The following is a 21,336-nucleotide window of genomic DNA, read 5'->3' on the forward strand; positions in this document are numbered from 1 at the left end:
GAATGAGCAGAAGAACGCAGTAGCGGCAGTGCTTGCGGAAGGTGCATTTGGATGAGGTGGGAATGGTTGTTGGTTACGTGATCGTAAAATGAGGTTACCGTGAACTCGTGAAACGATGTTGCTTGCTTGGGAAGGTAGTGAAACGAAGAGGACCCGAAGATGGTGCCTGTAGTGTGTTTATCCGCCGGAGCCCTGGCTGTATTCCTCTTAGCTGTTAAGGTACGGATCGTCCACCAATCGGTGGAGTCACATCAACAAATGTTCTCCTGTGACGGCCCTGACGTTTGATTATACAGCGAAGTGTTAGCTGTCCGTGCCACCAATGTGATGATGATTACCTTTGAAATTTTGATGCCTTATTGCCATCGAGTTAATTAATTGCCACTATTTGTTTTCGTGAAATTAGTGTGGGTTTGAATCCCGGAATTCCAGTGTGGTCTTCCCCATTAATTTCTTTGCGGATCGTCAAGTTTTCAGGACATGAGAGAAATTTAGATCATCGCAATCTTTATTCAGTTCATCGCTAAAAAGCTGCCATAATTTCTGCGGTTTTTCGTGATTATTTGGTGGTTTTTCGGAGTACGTCACTCTGTCGACTCGTGATTTTTTTTTCTGGTTGGGAATTCCTGCATTGTTTCGTCATCCTGATGTGCCCCGGAAAAGTAAACAAAGGTTGTGATTGGCTCGATTGTTCATGACGGCGGAAGTTATTACAGCTTGTTCAGTTCTCCCTGGATTTTTGTCGTCGTTAGTTTTGATCGTGATAAACATTAATTTATTTCCTACTTTGAGTAACAGTTTTATTTCTGCCGTGAACTTGACATTTTCGCAACAGTTGTGCCCTCGGCTGTCTCTTGCCGAGTGTGGTTTTATCCCATTTCCGTGAATGTTAGGAGTGCGGTCGGGGAGAGATGTTCGTGGGAGAGACAAATGTATTTATTTTTTTTTTTCCTCCTCACCCTATCTTCATCCACATCACCACCACATTTCCCGTGATCCTCTTTTCCCGCCGTTCCTACACTACCTCCCCTTTTGTCCTACCAGCGGCAGCGATTCGCAAGCCCGTTACAGTACCGCAATACCATCAAAAGTGGGACGAAAACAAGGAAGAGTAGGGGAGGAGGGGGGTGGGTGGGGGTGGCGCTACTGCTTTATACATATATATATATTATCCCTCCTTCCTCTCCCTTCCCCTAACTTCCCCTCCCTCCCTCTCTAGCCCGGATGTTGTGGATCGATTGCCCTGGACTAAACTTCTCCTTCCTTCAGCAGTCGGTGGCGCTGGGCTGTATGCTGCCCCGCTAGGATATTTCCCACCCCCCCACCCTGTCCCCTTGAGCCCCCCCCCTCACCTCAACTACTACTCAATATGACCCTCTACCCCCTCATGCGAAGAGAGTTCCAGTATCCCTACCGCTCGTAGAGTACCCTTTTTCTCTCCCTTTGCCGCCGATCCGAACCCCTCATATTCCTCCCCCCTCCAGTCCCCGTGCCCCATCACGGGATGTATCATACCAGCTGATTGGTCGGTTCTGGGGAATCCCGCTGCCTGAGCGTTCTATTTTTCGGGGTCAATCTTTTCAATTTTCTCTTCCTCCTCCTCCCCTGAAGACTGTTGCCCCTCCTCACCCCTCCCCTGAGACCAATTGTTGGTTATCAGATAAGAGAAAGGTCGGCTGGAATTGGTTGTACCTTCTGAACGACTACGTGAGGCATGCGGAATGGAGATAAGTCACCAGAAGACTTCCAAGAAAAGGATTTTCTATGACTTGGGAAGCGTGACTCGACATAAAATTTTGGCGGCCATGAACTGAACGGGGCAAGTTGACCGATGAATTTCGTTTGGGAACAAAATATTATAGAGAACGCGAACGGGCTATCCAGGAATGAAGTACGCAGGAGGAGACTATTCCACGTAGTAAGGATTCTTATAAGTGAGGGAGGTCGATTCGGTGGACGTTATGCAATTGGAGATAAGAGGCCTTTGAATTGCACAATTTAGGAAACGTCATTGAAAAGCTTTTTATAAACCATTTCAATGTTTATCACATCCTTCTCTACCTCTTGTGTATACATTATTTGTCTATATGGAGGTTGTATCAATCGTTTTGTGTTGTCTTGTTATGTTATTTTGTTTATGCGTAAAACCGTTCTTTGAGGGAACCATTGTTCACCATAATTGAATTAATGAATTGTAAATGATAGAGTAAGTCCTGAGGATGATACATAAGTATGCCAAGACTTCGGCAGTACTTAAAAATGAAAATGTTCATGTTTAAAACGGTTAGTTAAGGAAATAATTTTTCACCATGATTGTAATAGAGTAAGTCCTGATAATGATAAATAAATGCACCAAGAAGTTGGCAGTGGGTACTAAAAAATAAAAATTCAATTATTGACTAAACCTTTACAAAGATAATATCGCAATATTTTTGCGCATGAAAAGTATTATAATTCTAAAATTGGCGTTCTGCTTTCGTTCCTTTCTTCGTATCTCATACCATTTATTTATTACTTCTGTATAGTTCTTCTTCCGCCTACATTCAGTGTCTTGTCCGTGGAAGATAAGCATTTTCCTTTATGTCATCTTCGGGGAACTTTCCTTCTGTCCTACCTACACTTTGCCTCCTCGCATGCACTGTATTATGACGTGCCCAACTCACCTCGTTCTTCTTTGGTATTTATTGTTAGTGTTTCCTCGTTTGTTTTGTCGTCTCCTATTCCTGTGTGTCCCTCCTCGTCAATTTGGTCGCAATGATAGTGAGTGAACGTCGAGGAAGAAGCATGAGGAGAGGCTATGGGTATATGAAGCCATATATTTGAGGAAAGAAGTTGTAGAGAGATGAACGTAGGAGTAGACGAACCGGAGAAGGTAGATTAGATTGGCGAAGAAAAGTTATTTGCGTAAGAGATTCGGAGAATCTAATGTCAAGGATTAAAGGATGTATTGCGGGCTGAGAAAAGGATGAGGTTCATAGCAGTGAGATGTTTGTATTGAGAGTTGAGTTTTTAGTTAAGATAAAGATGGAGAATTGATCTTAAGAATGAGATGAAAGGTGCAGAACGTATTTTGAAAAGAAGTATCGTGAAGGAAGGCTTGTTTTCCGATTTTGCATTTATTCGTGTTTTTATCAAATCCTAACTAAATCAGTGTAACTCTTTTAGAAGTCTTTAGTATGGAGGAGGGCTTCTCAAGTATTACACCTTGTCTTTAGAATCGGATGTTAAGCCATGGTCCTCCGTGTTCCTTTTGTAGAGTGTTTCTTTAGTGGTACTGACTGGTCACGACGACAGATTTCCCTCAATCTCTCATCCCTTTCCTGTTCTCAATCACTCAAATGTCCTCTTTGTTGAATTTCATTCTCTTAGCGGCACACCATCATATCATGTTTCTTGCTCACCAGAAACTTTCTTTGCTTTCTAATATCTAATAACAGGATTTGAACACCCGCAGTACGGCTCCTGAATCGATATCACGTTAAATATATAGGTATTCACTATTAATCATCGATACCTTTACTGCAAAAGCGCTCAACTATCGCCCACCGAATCAAATCCGCTCATCCAGGAGCCCAACAATATAAATGCGCTCAGCTGGCAATAGCCGTAGTACAAACGCTCACCTCCGAAGCTAGGAGAATTACTACTAGGGATACTAGATGGGTGGATTTGATTCGGTGGGCGATTGTGCAGTGGAGGTATCGCTATGGTAACATTCAATTGTTGAGAGCGCTTTAGAGAAAGAGTTTATTGCTTTAACTTATTTGCAACGATCAGCAGATGCACATTTCTGTGAAACTCTCAATGGTTGCTCAGCAATGCTCACCGGTCAGTTGTGATTTTTTGCTCAGTCGCGTCAGTGAAACCTGTCACTCAAAAGATGCAATCAAAAGATTTTGACATTTTTGTAAGTTTCGTTTGAATTAACGTTTTGCATCTGTCTCTCTTACTTCTAATAGCTGATGCCTTTTTTACTAATGCCCCTTCCTTGCCGTCACCTTAAATCGTAATGCCCCTTACTAATGCCGTCACCTTAAATCGTAAAAATAGTCGGCTGTTGATTTGACCGCAAAACACCCTACATGGATGCACTAGATCTGGGCAGTATGTGTAGTTACGTCTTACGTTGCCAACGCAGTCTTATAAAATCACTTATGTTTGTTTTTATCCCTCACCTCACGTTACCTTGTCCTGATTTCATACTCTCGACCGTTATCGAAATAGTCGGCTGTTGATTTTTATCTCAAAATACCATACATTGACCTAATAGATCTCAGCAATATTTGTAGTGACGCCTTACGTTGCCAACCCAATCTTATAATATCTGTTACGTTTGTTTTTATCCCTCACCTCCCGTTACCTTGTCTTGATTACATATTTTCGTCCGTTGTCATCTATTTCCAACGTTTCATCATCCAATTAATCCATTTGTGGTACCCTGCTTTCGACCATCACTTTTCTCTGCGTCCAACATAACTTTTTTCTTCTGTAGCGCTTCACTCTGTCCTTTCTTCTATTCTCCCGCTTCTCTGGAGCGATCGTTACCCCGGCTCATCACTCACCACTTTTCCAGGCCTACACTTGCACACGCGTCCTATCCGAGGGGCTGTACATGAGCCTTTTTCATGTGTATTTTTCGTCGTATCCGGACGCTGTTGTCTGCTCTCGCGAAGCCACAGGCTGAGGACCTCGAGAGAGCATTGGAAGCGCCCTCGGTTAAGTGGACGCGCTCTGGTTGAAATTCTGTGTTTGGGATAAGCGAGGCGATTCCGCCGGCAACGGTCTCCGGATTCATGTTCTCTACACATTGGACTATTCTTCTTCGTTTCCTCATGTCGCTCAGTGAATATCCAGCGAACGAGGCGAGTTTTTAATATTTTTTTTCAAAGGCACACTCGCGTGTGGAACGGTTGAGTGGTGAACATTTTTCCGCCGTGATTGTCGCCGTTTACGTTTCTGCGAATCGCCGTTTGGAATGAATGGAACATCATCGTTTAAATTGTAGTGACTCTATCTTCTTGTTTTTACTTTAAATTTGCTTTTAGGAACCAGCTATTGATGTTAAAATTGAAGGCGGAATGTTCAAAAAACAGGCTATTCCAACGTGGCTAATCTCTTAGTACATACATTTTGATATCGTACATGTCCAATATTTTATTTGATCATGGCGTATCAGTGGATAAATTTTGACATAATAATTTAATTCAATGAGTTTTGACGAGTTGGGAACTTAATTATTGAGCCCATGCATGCTTTAATGCGCTTTATGAAATTTTGATGTTTTCAGACCCAAAAGGGAGCTAGATAGTAATCTTGGACGCAGCATCTCTTTTCTCTAATCTAGCTGTTGGTTCGAAATATTCGTCTTTATTCGCTATTTTATGAGCGTATAATCCATTATATAGTCTATATAGAATTTTATATTTTGTTAAAAAATAATTTTTGTGGCAATATTGTAGTACTGCCAGTGAAACCCACAGAGTAATGGTAACCAATGCAAACTGTTTCAATGAATAGCGGAGAAATTAAGATGCATAAGTTACGACATGGGCTGTAAATTTTATGTTGATGAAGTTTTTGTGTATCCGCAGAAGTTCACTGAGTAACGAGGTGACGTCATAGCTAAAGAAACAACTACATTCAGCAACTGCCAGTAACACATCCGTATTACAGTATGATAATCTTGGGTGTCAGTATGGTTGGAGTTGGTTCGAAGATAAACACTTGATATTATATCAAATCATTGGTAAAGGAGATTTTTTTCAGGTAAGACTGACACTTGATTTTTTTATTTGTTCCGATATTGTTCGATGAAAGTAACATTTATACATACTTTTACATTAATATCTTCCCTGTGATTTGATTCTCAGTTCGTTTAGATTATATCGGTCAAATTTTGAACTATTTTCTTTAGAATTACTTCTGTCAATAGGTTGAAAACAGAGTTCCGTAATACACTCAGCTTTCCCTCTTCAACTCGTAGGTTTTTAAAAATATTAAGCGTCCGCTGATGAAATACAATGGTACACTGTGTCATAGGTACAGTCTCATGCCAATTTTTTCTTTAGAAAGTCGTGACATTTACCGTTATTTCATGGTAAGGCAATGCCTATGACACCCAATTTTCATCTCTTTGGATCATTTTACTTCTTGAACGACATATTTTTAGAATTTTGATGATAATATTAATAACATTTGGGCTTAAGCTGAGACTATATGATGGAAATCTTCTTAAAATCGCGATCTTTTTTTTTCTAGACCGAATGTACCTGGCATATTTCGACAAAAAGGAGCCTAATATATAGAAAAACGCAAGTTAAAGAAATCGGGTTTTCAAACGCAGTTTTTAGTAAAAATAACTGATCAAACGTTTGAAAAATATCTCCTGGGGAAATTGCAGCCCTTTCCTTCCTAGTTTATGCTCTCTCCACCCTTGAAAATAACTTTCATCGTTTCTCGCCGTTTCTCAAATGTTTCTCGCTGCTTTCCTTAGTCATTCCATTTATTTTAGGGCAAAGATCTTATGAAACATGACCGAATGACTTTATTTTCGCAATTTGTTAAGTGATAATAATGTCATGGTCACAAAAAGGCATTGTCGTTCTTTCCACAAATTTAAATACCCAGCGTGGGCATAGGCCTAAACTATGTTCTTCCCGGTCCTTGTGATTTATTTCATATCAGCTCATGTACATGTTCTTGCAAAGTTTATTATTAGCTTGTGTCTTTTTAGTTTGCGTCGAAACCTTTGCCTGATAACTAATTTTTTCAATGATGACCTTATATAGCTATGTGTCACACTGTTCCGCCAAATATAGCAAATTAAACGGAAACTTTGATTTGTTGGATACACTTACCTATTGTACAGTCCACTGATTTATTAAAAGTAACAACGCGTTTCTACGCTTAGCGTCATAATCTGGTCAAATAGAAATACCAATAACTTGCTATTTCTTTGAATAACAAACAAAATAAAAGCATAAATAGCAATAACTTGTTTACTCTGTAGGATTAGAATAGAAGGATTTGTTTTAATACACTTCGAACGCGTTTCGACTATTAGCTTCATCACCAGGTCAAATAGAGTAAGCAAGTTATTGTTATTTATGTTTTTTATTTTGTTTGTTATTCAAAGAAATAACAAGTTATTGTTATTTCTATTTGACCTGATTATGACGCTAAGCGTAGAAACGCGTTGTTACTATTAATAAATCAGTGGACTGTACAATAAATAAGCTTTATCATTATATCCAGCATACTGTTCCACCATCTCTCGCCGGACTCAGTTGAACTCTTCATACCTTAAGCTATATTCAACTTAGTTGGTTGATAACAATGTCTTAAAGGTGATAGTGATGTGGAACTCTGATCCCTCGTTTAGTCTCTTCAATTACCTTCTAGCGCGTGGGTTCAAAATGATATCTTCCGATTCGAAATTCCCGTCTCAAAGTCTCGCGTCATCATTCGGCAACAATTAGTAGCGGAACACCTGCCTCAGCCAAGCGCACCTCATTGCCAGGAAACTGAGGGTGGAGTGACGGGGTGGGGGGGGGGGCAGGGAAAATTAGAGGGTGGGTGGGGTGTAATTATGGTGTCGAGGATAAAGGAGATGAGGCGAAGCAGGATAACAGGTATTCATGAAAAGGGGATTTTCCGCACACCCTGCTTGCTTTTCACGCGCTTTTGTACCGAGCAGGTTTATCGAATTTCCTTCGTTATTTTTATTTTTTAAATTTAGGGAAGGTTTCCTTTTTTAAAAAGACAAAGCGCAACATATACAACCTACATGATTCATGTATTTCTATTGACGATGTTCAAACTCAATATTTTCTTCTTTTTTACATATCTACTGTTAGGTATAGATATCTCCTTCGTTATTTTTTTTAAACTTTTTTGAGATTCACGTAGTCATTTCCATCCCAAAATCTTTTTCCTTCGGAAATTGGTGTACTGCGATAGTGAAGTCAACGTTTTCCGGAGGGATACCGTAGAACAGCATGTTAAATGATACAAAAAGGTATCGTGCGACCCACTTAATTTTATCTCACCATTCTACTACATGTGTTTCGATTGGCTTTAACTATGTTTACGTGCTTCCTCCCACTCACCCATGCCCCCTTCCTTCTTATCCTTCCTCTCCCACTACTTTTTTATGATATCTGTGTCTGTCTGGAGTAGAAATATGTTAGTAGGTTCCTGATGATGATTGAAAGCCAATCGAAACACGAGTAGTAGAGTTGTGGAGTATAATGAAATGGGCTGTACTATATCTTTGAGCGTAATTTAATCTGCGATAAATAGTAATTCATAAGTCGGTGGGGGTAATGCCGGTGAGAGCACTTCACCACTAGGTATAATTATCGGTGGAAGAGTGTCTGCAATTCTTGCCTATCGCGAGCTCAGTTTCTTCTGCAATTGCTCTTTTACTACGCTAAATAAGGAAATGGCTTGCCCAGTGATGTGTTACCGATTTCATCGTGATGCTTCATTTTTTATTCTCTAATTAAGTTATCCCAGATTACATCTGCACGCTCATATGCAGAGTAAGGATGTGTGTGAAGGTAGTAAAACAATGACAGGAAGTCGTAGACAGAGAATTTGATCCGTCGAATTTATTCAATTTTTGCATTAGTTTACCTTCTCTGACTCTTTACATAAATTTACATGTCAACCACAGCAGTATTCAGCTGGATCACCAACAGATTTTTCTGACGACAACTATCAGCACTTCTGAGCAAAATATATGACTGCCTCGGGAGCGATTCACAAAATATTTGGCCCCAGTTTCTAATTATCTATTTAATCTATTCATAGCTTTTTTATCATTCCGCGAAATAATCCCTACCCTCATTACCATCCAGGAATTTTTGATCATAAATGAAATGTATTTAAAAATTTTCTCCCTCAAAAATTTTCCCCATGTTCATTCTATCAATCCTGGTTATACTAGATTTTAGCGACAATGACCGTGTTCTGAATGTTATTTTCTGAATATATTATTGAAATCTCATCCTATGAGTAGACCTATGTGTCTAAGGACTGAATTGTATTTCCCCTTCATTGTTAAAATTCCTCTGATTGTGAGTGCGAGAAGGAAAGTATTCTCCTTGAGATGGATTCAGACTTGGAATATCCGATATCTTTCCTAGCTCTTCTTACAATTAGTAGTTGAAGACTCGGATTTTATTTCAGGTGGTCGTGGTTCGACTCCAAGTCTTGGCGAAGGAAGTCTCGCGGGAGTGTCTTATTTTATTTACAGTTGAGTGACTTCGCAAATGTGCAATGAGTGGCTAGTTCAGGAATGGAATCCAGTATGTTTCAAAATAACCGAGTTTTTAGCTGAGAGTCGGGTTGAGTGTTGAAACTATGTTGGCTGATATATTTAGGGACTCGTTATGTAAGTTGAAAGGTGATACCGCAAGCTTAATTTTCTCAGTGAGTCCGTTAAATACTTTGCCGTATGTCCTTTTGCCAAAGAAGTTAATTCTCCATTCCTTCATGGTTGGTTTAATGGTTCAACTGAATCATTGAATGGTATTTGCTCTTGAATTGTTGAGTTGTCATGAGAATGACTCCATCGTGGATTGAATAAAAAAAAGTTTAGGAGAAGATGCGGTTGAAGCTGAAGCAGGGATGGCAATCGAAACTAAGAAAAAGTCAAAATCAGTAAAATTTCAATAGTTTCGTTCCCGGGAGCGAAATGAAGAAACGAAACGAAATGGATTTAAACCCGGGGAGCTAAACGCAGGGTCAAAACGAAATCAAAACTACTTCGGGTCGAAACTAAACTGCAACCCCTGGGACTAAACGAAACGCAGATGATGTTTCGCACCGGAGGGATGACGTGCTTCACCTTCGAAGAGTTTAGTTTCGATCCACCCACCGAGTATGAGGTATGGTTGAATAAAGTAGAGCGACGGCCTACCGCCATTAGATGCATAGGGCACTCATTTTTACCACTAACAGGAGAACGGTGAACACAAACTGGCCATTCGATTTTTAAGCTCGATGTTTTAACCTCTCTACACGTAATTCAAACGTAATGGGTCAGAACTATTCCCTCTATCCCTCTCCACTCAACTTCTGGGATCAAAGATTATAAAAGTGATAGCTTTATGACTATGAGCAGCGGAGTTTCGATTAATTTAGTTTCGTTCCTGGGAGTAAAGTTTCGTCCCGGGTCTAAATTAAACTCCTTGGAGATTTTAATTTCGTTCGGGAACGAAACCTAGGCCTCGTATTTTCGTTTCACCCCGGGTGGAAAGGAAACATTTTCATTTTGTTTCACTTGCCACCCCTGCTCTTTTGTTAGGTCACTATTTCGAATTAATTTTTCTGCAATTTGTAGTTTTATTTAAAACTTTTGGGGGTATTTATCTCTTAAAGTATTCTTAGCCTTTTTGCTCATATCTCAATGAGTTATTTATAAACAGAAGTATAATTGGATTATTGGAGTTATGGCTATGGTTACGGTTAATTATCCCCATTTCCATTTGAGTGGGATCGTGCTGATGCTGGCTCTCAATATCCCTTAGTTATATTCCCAGTAACACTCCTCTTTTTCAGCTGTAAAAAAGAGCAGGAGAGTTCTGTCACCCCACCGAGTAATCAATCGGGTTCTTTGCGGTAAGTCGAGTTGACATTTGAAGCTTTCTTGGCTGGTACATTTCGTGACTCACCGCGTTCATTGACAGATGAAACCGCAAGCTCAAGTCTGGGTTTCTTAGTGATTCCGTGCACACACAGCCAGATCATAGTAACAGTCATCTTTCCATGTGAAAGTCGCTTACGTGTCTGAAGAACTAAGCTGATTTGTGGTTACCATTGGTTCTCATACCAGGTTGGTGAAAGTCTTCCTGATAGAGAGTTAATTAAGTCTGCCGCTATGGACAGAGATCGGGTGTATCTGCTTGTGAGGAATATTTGCATCAGTTTTGCGTAGTTAAGATATCAATGGCGGATTATCCTGGAGGTTGGCCATTACCACACGACCGTCAATATTAAAACGGAAAACCTTTATTAATAAATCTGTATTTGGAGAATGATTTTGAGCATGGAAGATTGGAACCGGATATGACTTCTGCTTTATAGACCCTATCCTTCAATTGTTAACTTCAAAGATTTTTTCGTGGATTGAATAATGTATATAGGATGCTTTAAAGGCTCAAAAATACTCTTTTTCTAAGAAATGAGTAGCATGCGAAGCAAATATTCTCGTTTTCTGTTATTTTTTCCTCTGAAACTTTTATTTCTCTAGTTCATTGGTATGGGTTATTCAGTTTATTGCAATGAATTATTTTAGGCGTAGCATTTTTCCTAAATCACAGCGCGATGAAAGCAGTATAGAATTGGGGGGTACAATGACGAACTGAGAGGTGTAGTACAGTCAGTCGTTGTGTGAGGTAGAAAATGTGGTATTAGTATAAATAAAGCCTTTCTCAAAACACTCCGAGCATGCCTTTTATGTTTTTTTTCTTTTCCCAGTACCCGGCTGTAGTCTTCACTCTTTTGTGTTTGCCTAATGTGTTCAAATATAGTTATCCAAAAATCCGTCATCCGCTTGGGACTTACGAATACGTGGATACCCTGACGGTTTGACATGTACCGCACAGTATAAGACGGGTACTTGAAATACACCGTAAGGACCCGATTCCCTCGACGAATATAACTCGGTTGTTAGGGTAAATACCATCCCTTACCCGGACAAAAACACCGTTATTCTGGATCATTCCCAGAATAATCGGTTTCGACAATAGTATGCATTAACGTTTGCATGAAGTGAATTGTCATTTCCTATATCGTAGTCTCATTAAATTACGTAAAACCGTAAACGTTACCCAGTTCCTTCTAGGTACTCGAAATCCGTTTTCGAGTTGGTAAATCACATAGAGTCCTATCGAGAGCTCACATGATTCCGCAATAGACGATTTTGGGACAGGAAGAGTGTCCATTTACATTAGCTGGTTGTTGTGGGTGGAAGGGCAGCAACGGCTAGTCTTTATGTCCACGAATATTACTATGGAGGATTTTCAAGTCGGGCACGAGGTGTGTTGTCACTAACCGTGAATTCTCATAAATGTGCTTTAGGGTGTTGCATTAAAAAAAAAAAAATTATCGGATTTTTGATTTCTAATTCTTAAAATGCTGTGGGGTGCAGAATATCCTAAAAATCGATCCTAAAAATTTCAGCTCGATTGTTTAACATTTAGAGGTCGCTAAAAGAGAATTAATGCAATAGCATTTAATTTTCCTGGTTAAAAAAAATAACATCACTTACAGTGTTGTCATTCACCGTGCATTCTCATGAATGTGCTTGTGCTTAAGTCGCCACTCGCATCGCTGAATGGCAAATCGATCCGAATTTCACGGGTAAATCTACATATGTGAAAGAGTATGTCTGTTTGTTTGTCCGCTATGCATTTCCATACGGCTTCCACGGATCGCAACCAAAGTTATTACATAGGTGCACCTTATGCTCCCAAAGCCCGTAGTGCTACTTCTGCTTGTGTCGGACGCGTCCTATAAGTCGTTTTCTAATTGCCGTTTGTTACGTCACCTAATACAACTTCTGTGGTTGGAAATATCAAGAAACATATTAATTCTACTGTATAGATACCTTTTTCTCAACTTATACGCAACCAAACTCTACAAATGAGGTACCAAAATGCACAGAATTTATCAGAGAACATGCGATGGCATATCTTACTTCCTAAATATTGCTATTGTTTCCTACTCTCTAAACTTAATATCATCTTGATTCATTCATTCCTCATTCAAATTTTTTTTGCTAATTACTAGGGAAACAATTAAGCTCTAAGCAAAACTGCACTATTTTCTTAGAATATCACGATACTAAAGTTATTTTCATGGAGAAATTGTCAGTTTTTATTTATTTATTATGTTTAATGTTCGCCCAACATATACATAATTATAGGGCGAACAATACAAGAATATAACTACAAAAAAATTGAAAATAAATTGGTCACAGCCACAAAATAGTAACAATCATTATAAAAAATGCTGAAAAATATTAACTAAATACTATCACAGTCGCGAAACATATTCTTAACATCTTTTACAAAGCAGTATTTCTTTTGATACAAGTTTATATCGTTGAAACTTTTGTTATATAGTACACAAATCTTTCGTATTGGCGTATTGGAACAATAATTTGTTTTACCCTTTGATATGTAAAATGAGTTTTTTTTGTTTTTAACGAGTTGATGGAATAAATGGTGGAATTATGTACTCTAGGAAGATCTCACATTGAAAATATATTACCATTGCTGTGATTAGGAGCCGTGAAGAACTCTTAAATTGATCTAAAGAGATTGAATGATAAAATAAATGATTTATAATATATAAACCCCCGTATATCTCTGAAAAATACCCAATTACGAGATATTTATATAAAAACAGGTATGGAATGGATTTGAATACAACATTTCTTACTTAGGAATTGATTCATGTGTTAGGAAGATAATTGATAATATAAGTAATGCAACGGAGAAATAATACAGAAGGATACTAGGTGTTTGTGGTAGCATTGGATGAAGTGCTAATGCTGAACTGTCGGTTGAAGTTATTGATTATCAATGTTATCATAGGAACTGGTGTATGGGATGCAGCTATTAGTTCGGTGGCAATATTTGGATCCTAAGTACTTCGATGGATATTTTAATATTTTGGTATATGATATCAGCTTATATTGAAAATATATTGTATTCGTTTATATGATTGCTACACCATCATCTGAAATTTTGTTCATTCTATTTATGTTAACGGGTAAACACGCTAGTTTCTTCGACATGCATACTCACCTTCTTTCGGTGTCTCTTTCACTGATTCCTTTCTATGTCTGAGTTACTACACTTCATTTTGTATTCAAACTTAACAAGTCAAATATGTATTTCCGTGCTAGTTAAGCATCTTTACGTTCTCAAACATGGTAAGCTTGAAGGCGATGAAAGGTTATTGTAGTACGTGATAGTAATGTTACCAATCACTTAAGTTTGCGTCCCTACGCATTTAAGGTGTGACAGTCAAATTATATGGGTATCTTCTATATTATTTAAATAAATTTTATCATTCACTTCGTATTCTTTAAATAAATTTTATCAAAATGCGGCTGATTCCACATTCTAGTCTCCTGTTGATACCTAAGTATGAGTCATTATGTGCGTTTATCAGAGGATAGTGTAATTACCTCCAATGCTTTGTTGAAAGAGGTCCTCTGACCTCAATTTGTACATGAACTTTCCAATTAAATTTGTACATGAGACCCTGCCTTTTTTCTACATTTTAAAATTAGAAACGCGCCTATCCCTCTGTGCAACTGCATTGAAAAGAGCGGGGGAAGCCCGCTGGGAGCGGGCGCATCACACTCGTTATCTATAAATGTAACTTTACCTGGCGTAATTATCGGTCAAAAAATGTATGAGTTAATAGTATGATAATATCACAGAATAGTTAAAATTATATGCTCCTTTAATAAAAGGATTTTACTTGAAATATTTTATAACTCATGCAGTCATTTTTCTATTCATCAAGTCCACAATGACTCATTTGCTATTTGGTAGCCACTAGCATACCATTTACGGAACAAGTTTACAATTCCATCTCTCAGTGAGGTAACAGAAACCACTCACTCCCATGTGTATAGGTGCTATATTTTGCACCACCTGGTTCTACCGGAACCGGGATAAAAAAACGCACCTATGATCCACATGATAGCTGCATTTATAGCGCGAAAAGAGTTTTTGTTTTCCAAGCGCGTACTCCCTGTTGCGAATACCGCGAAAAATCACGGCTTCGCACCCGCTATGCGAGGACAAAAGCGCGGTTGGGGGGAAAACAAACGCGAATAGACGCGCGAACGAGCTCTACTATACCGCGAAACAACCCCCTCTGCTGAAGGATTCCACGTAGAAGTATGTTTTTGTGTGTGTGTGTGTCGGGTGCGAGGATCGCGTTTCTTTTGTCTCCTCCTTCCTCCCCTCCTCCGCACCCACGCCATGGCGCTGTGTCCTCGCTGCTTGAATTATAAATGGTCGGGTGACCGTGCATAGGTACACAGCGTCCCAGGGAAGACCTTTCCACCCGACACACTTGAGTTTTATTTTTGGAATAAAAAGAAAGAAGGAAAAGGGAGGGATCCTTTTTGGGCTTTTTAAGGTGGACAAAACTCATCTTTCTTTCTTTTTATATTTTTTTTCTGGTACGCCTTAAGACCTTCATTTTTTCATAGAGATATTTTTTATGCAAGGTTTTTTTTGCAGACCTTTACATTCGCAGTTTTTTTCCTCTTTCATCTCTCTCCATCACTTTCATGTGACCTGTGACACACACTCCCACATCTACTCTGCTGAGTAAGGCTCTCATCTCCTTTGCAAGAGAAGAGGTGACCACGCGTGCCATCAAGTCCCTCTCTCTCCTCCGCATAACCATCCAAGCCCCTCACGGGGGAAAGGAGCCTACAACGTATTTTGATCTAAAAAAATCACTTACTCTTGATTTACTTTGTGGTATTCCATTTCAAGTTTTCCTGGATATCACACAATTACTTATACCACTTATTTTTTACAGAGCGCGACCCGGGTTTCAATAAATTATCATCATCTTCAGGCGCAAATTATGATTTGTTTTTCTTATTATTGTTACTTAGGATGAAAAAAGATGAAAAAAGTAGTTTTGCTAAACTCTTATTATGCAACTGTCGTGGAAGCGATTTTAAAATGAATATTTCAAACTTTTGCAATGACCGCCGTGAATTGGACTCTATGGAGCAGTTAGAAATTTTAAAAATTATTGAAAGTCAGGACAGTACTCTTGTAAATGAATATCTCTACCCATCTTTTTCCCCTATTCTGGCGTCCGTTTTAAAATTCATCAAGTAACTAAGTAACAATAATAAGACAAACAAATCATAATTTTCGCATGAAGATGATGGTAATTCATTGACACCCGGGTGAAAGCGCTCAGTAAAAAATAAGTGGTACAAGTAATTGTGTGATATCCAGGAAAATTTATAATTTTGATCTTTCATCATATTTTTCTAACATTTCTGCCCAGTTAAACCATGGAAAAACTAAACATAATATGCTCATGTTAGCGAAATGTATACAAAATCAAACGAACCACCAATTTGTTCTATCTTACGGCTTTTTAAAATGTTTTTACATGGTTCTATGGGGCTAACTCGGATGCCCCATCATCACAGAGGGGAATAAATGTGTTAAATTGAACCTTATAAAATTTGTGACCACCAGATAATTCACCAGCTAATACACCTTGTTTTATGAGCATGAGACGGCTGTCTAAAACAGAATGAAGTTCAACTTTTCCGATAAATCCGTAGAACACCGCAAGACAATCAGGATTGTTAGCTGACAACAAACACACCCTGACTTGGCTTGAAATTGCCCAGTATTTATAACTGAAACGAAAATATTTCTCCTGAACTCTATTTTAAGTTCTCATCGGTTGTCATTCACGTAGTCATGGGGTTCTAACGATGGTAGTGGTGGATTGGAGGACAGGGTGAAAATTTAAAAGACAAAAATTTTTAAGTGAGTTATTCATGTGACTTATATCCAAATGTCTCAAAGATGCGGAAAGATGCAGCAAGGGCATAGATAATAAATACAATTTTCTCTTCCACGAAAGAGGCCAAGATTAATTAAACCGACTGATTTCATCGATGGAATTCCTTTGAATTATGTTGAAACACGTCGTTGTTTTCCTCAAGTATATATTTGAGGCACGTTTCTAGTTTTGTTCTCATCATGCCATTTTAAAGAGTAAAAAGACAAATCATTGTTTGAAAAGAATTGGTGATGAATAATTAAAAAAATACATTGAATACTTAACAATAGCCTGATGAGACCGAAACTTGGGGGATGTCTTTAATATATTTGTGCATTACAGCAATGTGTTTCTATTGGCATGATGTCGTCACCAGCCCATCCAGTAAACTCGCCGGCAGTTGATTTATGCTTCGTTTCAATTGTTACGATGATTTTGGGTGTTATGATTGATTTTTCCTGCCTCGGTGGCGGTGTGGTAAAGTCCTCGCCTGCCAAACCGTAGGTGGCGGGTTCGAATCCCGCCTGGGTAGGTGGTCCCTATCCAGGGCATGGATGTTTGTGTCGTGATTTGTTAATTCCTCCGTTGTAAAGGCCTCTTACTGCTGTTTACGAGGAAGTTGAAAATAAAATAATAAAATTTTATATCCAGTATCTTCATATCTGTAAAAGAGGCTGTCTGTTTGTCTGTCCGCTACGCATTTCCATACGGCTGCACGGATTGCTACCTAAGTTCGTTCGTAGGTGCATCTTATACTCCCAAACCCCTTTGGTGCTACTTCTGGCGGTGTCCGACTTGTCATTTACGTCATTTTATCATTACCGTTTGTTACATCCATGATGAAGAACACAATTGGTAATTTCCACACTTTTCAATTCAACACTCAACAACCGACCATGGTTTTTACACATGTCTTTTTCAAGGTATGTGTTGAACAGTGTTTTGAAACCATATTGCTTTTGAGTTTTGAATTGAAAAGTGCGGAAATTACAATTTGTGATCATCATCATGGACATAGCGACATTCCACAAAATCAAGCCTGAAACGATTTTATACGACCGTTCGCTACGACACGTCATGCAACCTCGGCGGTTGGACATCCTGCCGGGTAGGTATAACTCTGGACACGATCATAGAGAGAATTATAAACCCTACGAGCGTGATGCGTCCGCTCCCGGCAGCGGGCTTCCCCCGCTCTTTTCAATGCAGGTCCACAGAGGGATAGGCGCGTTTCTAATTTTAAAATGTAGAAAAAAAGGCAGGGTCTTATGTGCAAATTTAATTGGAATGTTGATGTACAAATTGAGGTCAGAGGACCTCTTTAAACACAACATTGGAAGTAATTACACTATCCTCTGTTAAACGCACATGATGACTCATACTTACGTATCAACAGGAGACTTGAATGTGGAATCAGCCGCGTTTTGATAAAAGTTATTTAAAGAATGCGAGATATTGTTGCAAATGAACTAATGTATGAGTTTTTGCGCCGTTAACGTCAGGAATATTTATCGTTTTTTTTTATTATTTAAAACCAGTTTTAGGAAACAATAGCAATATTTAGGAAGTAAGATATGCCGTCGCATGTTCTCTGATAAATACTGTGCATTTTGGTACCTCATTTGTAGAGTTTGGTTGCGTGGAAGGTATAGAAAAAGGTATCTTTACAGTAGAAATAATATAGAAGATATTATCATGAAATAAAAGTTCCAAGTTTTCCAATTCTCTGGGCACTATCCTTCCCGAGCAACGCCGGTAGGCCCTCTTGTTATTAACCCCTTCCAATTCGATTAATTTTCCGTATACCGTGCTCCTGTTCTCTATTAATGTTTTATGTGGTTCTCTTTTAAACGGTAGGTAATGAAATGATATTTTGTAATTTGTAATAAACTTAGAACCGTGAAATAAAATATGATTATTAAAAATGGAGACCACAGCTATCGCTACTCGAATAAAATCATTTTAATCCTTCCAATGCATCATGTTTCTTGAAATATGAATTGTTTATGTGTATTATGTATGTTTTAATATTGTTAAGCTTTCAAAATAATTGTATTGTTCCTCTAAATAGTGCTAAAATTATGAAAATCCGATGACGAGATACACTCGTCATTGCGCGGTTTGCCATCGAAAGTTCATGACGAGCTAGACTCGTCATTACAGCGCTAGGGGTTAATAAATCATTCTGAATTAGTATCAGGCTATGCTTTCATGTCGTTCTTAAGTTTTTAGTATAATGACTTTGGTTTCTTTGGTAACAGTAGCCTTACGCTGTAGTCACGCGGTTTCAAAGTTGACCTCAGCTTTCGGTTATTGTGCTCACAAGTCGAGGACCCTCTCGTCCTTACTTATTCTTGAGAGGTAGAGCAGCCCTTCCTTTCCCCTACCTTCTCCTCCTCCTCCTCCGTCGTTCTTCATTCTTCACAATTTTTTTCGGCTGGTCTCATCCTTTCGTCTTTCCCGTCCTTTTCCTTATTTCCTTTCTTTTTTTCATTTTTAATCCCAGTCCCTCAACCTTTTTTTTTCATTTACTCTCACGAACTTTATTATTTTTTCATTCACCGGCGTGCGATGTTGGGTATATCTTTAATTCATGACCTTCGAAAAATTAAAAAAAAAAACAACTAAAGCGTGCCTCTTCCCCTCTCCTTGAACGAAAAAAAATGAAGAAAAAATAAATGAATAACTTGTCCGCCTTTCCCCAGGTATCATAGGAAAAGCCTTGCCTTCCCCCGTTGTCACCCGTACTCAGACGTTTTCATTTCCTTCATCCATTTGCATTCACGACTCTTTCCCTCGAAAGTGGTCGCGAATTGTTTTCGAAAAGGAGACGATTTTCGCAGACTGAAGGAAGTGCGCAATTGAAAAGGAATTAAAAGTAATGCGAGGGAGAAGTTTTGTTCCACTCACGTCCGTTAACGTCCTTCCCGCGGAAGTGGCTGCGAATTAAAAAAAAAAAGGAATTGCGGGGAATTTATTTTTCCATAAGTTCAGGCGGAATGGGATTAATAAAAACAGTAAGGTTGAGGAAATGAGGGAAATTAGCAGCAATATATCACTGACAAACTTTTCCACGGCCCAGATTTTTATATTTCGCGCATTATATTCGTTTGGCCCCGTTAAAGAAGTTTAAGCAATGTTTTTTTTATATTTGCGTTCAAAAGGAGTACTTTAACAGCTTATATAAAGGTTTCTATTTCTCCGACGATATTTTTATGGGATTTGTTTTTCTTCCAGAATAGTTGAATGCTAATAATGTTAGTTTCCTATGATTTCTGCAAAACCTCCTTCGACAGAATTGAAAAAACATTTGTTTTTATCGAATCGCGAGAGAAGCAACCCAGGTTCTTACCGAGTACTATTAAATTTGCAACCTCAGGGTTTTTCTTAGTTGTGAAGTTGAGACTAAAGCACCCCGTTTGATTTCGAACCTTTCAACAAAGCTGAATTTACTGGTATCTAGAGAATGTTTTGCACTCCGGCACCAATGGCGGTTACTATAAATATCATCGCTTTTATTTGTTCAAGATTATTTTGCATACACTTGGGAACTGAGTTAAAAGTCTATGGTAGGTTCCCTTGTCCTTTACCGTCTTTATTATAATAATTTGTTTCTATTTATTTTTTTAGTTACTATATTGTTTGAAATAATATGATGTTACTATGATGTGGTGAAGATATTAGTATAAACGTTTTGATATTGTTATACATTTTAAACAATAACTTGAGTACAGCAAACAAAGTTGTGAATGTATGACTTCCAAATACAATCCAGAGTTTGTGCGGTAACGAAAAGTACCGCAAATAATCCTAAAACGTTTTAACCTCTTGCATCAAGTAAATATACTAGGCTTTTTTATTGAAGCAAATCCGTTTTGTAGCTGGATCCCTTTGTTCAAATTTGAATTGCTGTGGAATATGTTGCCACATAAGACTTCAAATAAATAAAGTTAATGGCACTTCTAATTGATGATATTTTTATTCTCTACTTCAATTGCTCAGTGGCTCATAGTTAACCGGTACATTCTACCAATGGTTTCGTACTTTGATCATCTTTCGCTATTCCTTGTCTACAGATCTCAATATTTCATGACTGGTGTTGATCTCCCCTTCTCTCCTCATTGTTTCCCATCTCCATGGCCCTTGACACACCCCCGAGGAATATTCGTGCCCCTGCATCTCATCTCCGCCATTTCCAAAGCAAATAAAGACCTCCTTGTGTTTCGTATTGACTCGAGGGATACAGAGGCTGGATGGCGAGATGATGGAACCGTCAATACTCGCTCCCGAGTTTTCCGCGATGCAATAGGAAAAAAATATTTATTTTCCGTCTATCCTCGGTGAGCTCTAGCGTTATCTAGATGTCATGTTCCTGTTAGATGCAACCGGCAGCTGGAGTATTAGTTTTGCCCGTTCTGTATCACAATTTTGGAACTCAAAAAAGTTCTGAAAATACGAGTTGAAATGTAATTATAAATGTGGTCACGAGAGAAAAGTTTTTATAATATAGTATCGCAAATGTAATAAAAACCTTTTATCTGTCTATATGCATACTTCTGCTGTTGGCGTAGAAATATTTTCCGTTTGAGTTTTAACAAGTGCAGAAATATAACGAAACGGTCTGTGTGTAATCTGTTTTGTACCATTATTTTTTTGTTTAGGTTTGCGTTCATTGTTTTATTGTGATTAACTTCTGGGTAAACGTAAAAATGACCATTTTTTCGAATTTTTGGTGAGCGTCTACTTTGGTTG

General features: G+C 38.6%; 1 protein-coding gene across 1 annotated transcript in view; it reads left to right on the top strand.

Annotated features, from left to right (window-relative positions):
* The first annotated feature begins 1 nt into the window (after position 1).
* LOC124158586 overlaps positions 2-21,336 on the top strand; it is a 194,289-nt gene continuing 172,954 nt past the window's right edge. The window contains exon 1 of the mRNA XM_046533747.1: positions 2-219. Coding sequence (XP_046389703.1) covers positions 160-219 — 60 coding nt within the window. The 5' untranslated portion in view covers positions 2-159. The remainder of the gene's footprint in view (positions 220-21,336) is intronic.

The sequence above is a fragment of the Ischnura elegans genome, chromosome 5, assembly GCF_921293095.1.
Source record: "Ischnura elegans chromosome 5, ioIscEleg1.1, whole genome shotgun sequence".
Classification (NCBI taxonomy): domain Eukaryota; kingdom Metazoa; phylum Arthropoda; class Insecta; order Odonata; family Coenagrionidae; genus Ischnura; species Ischnura elegans.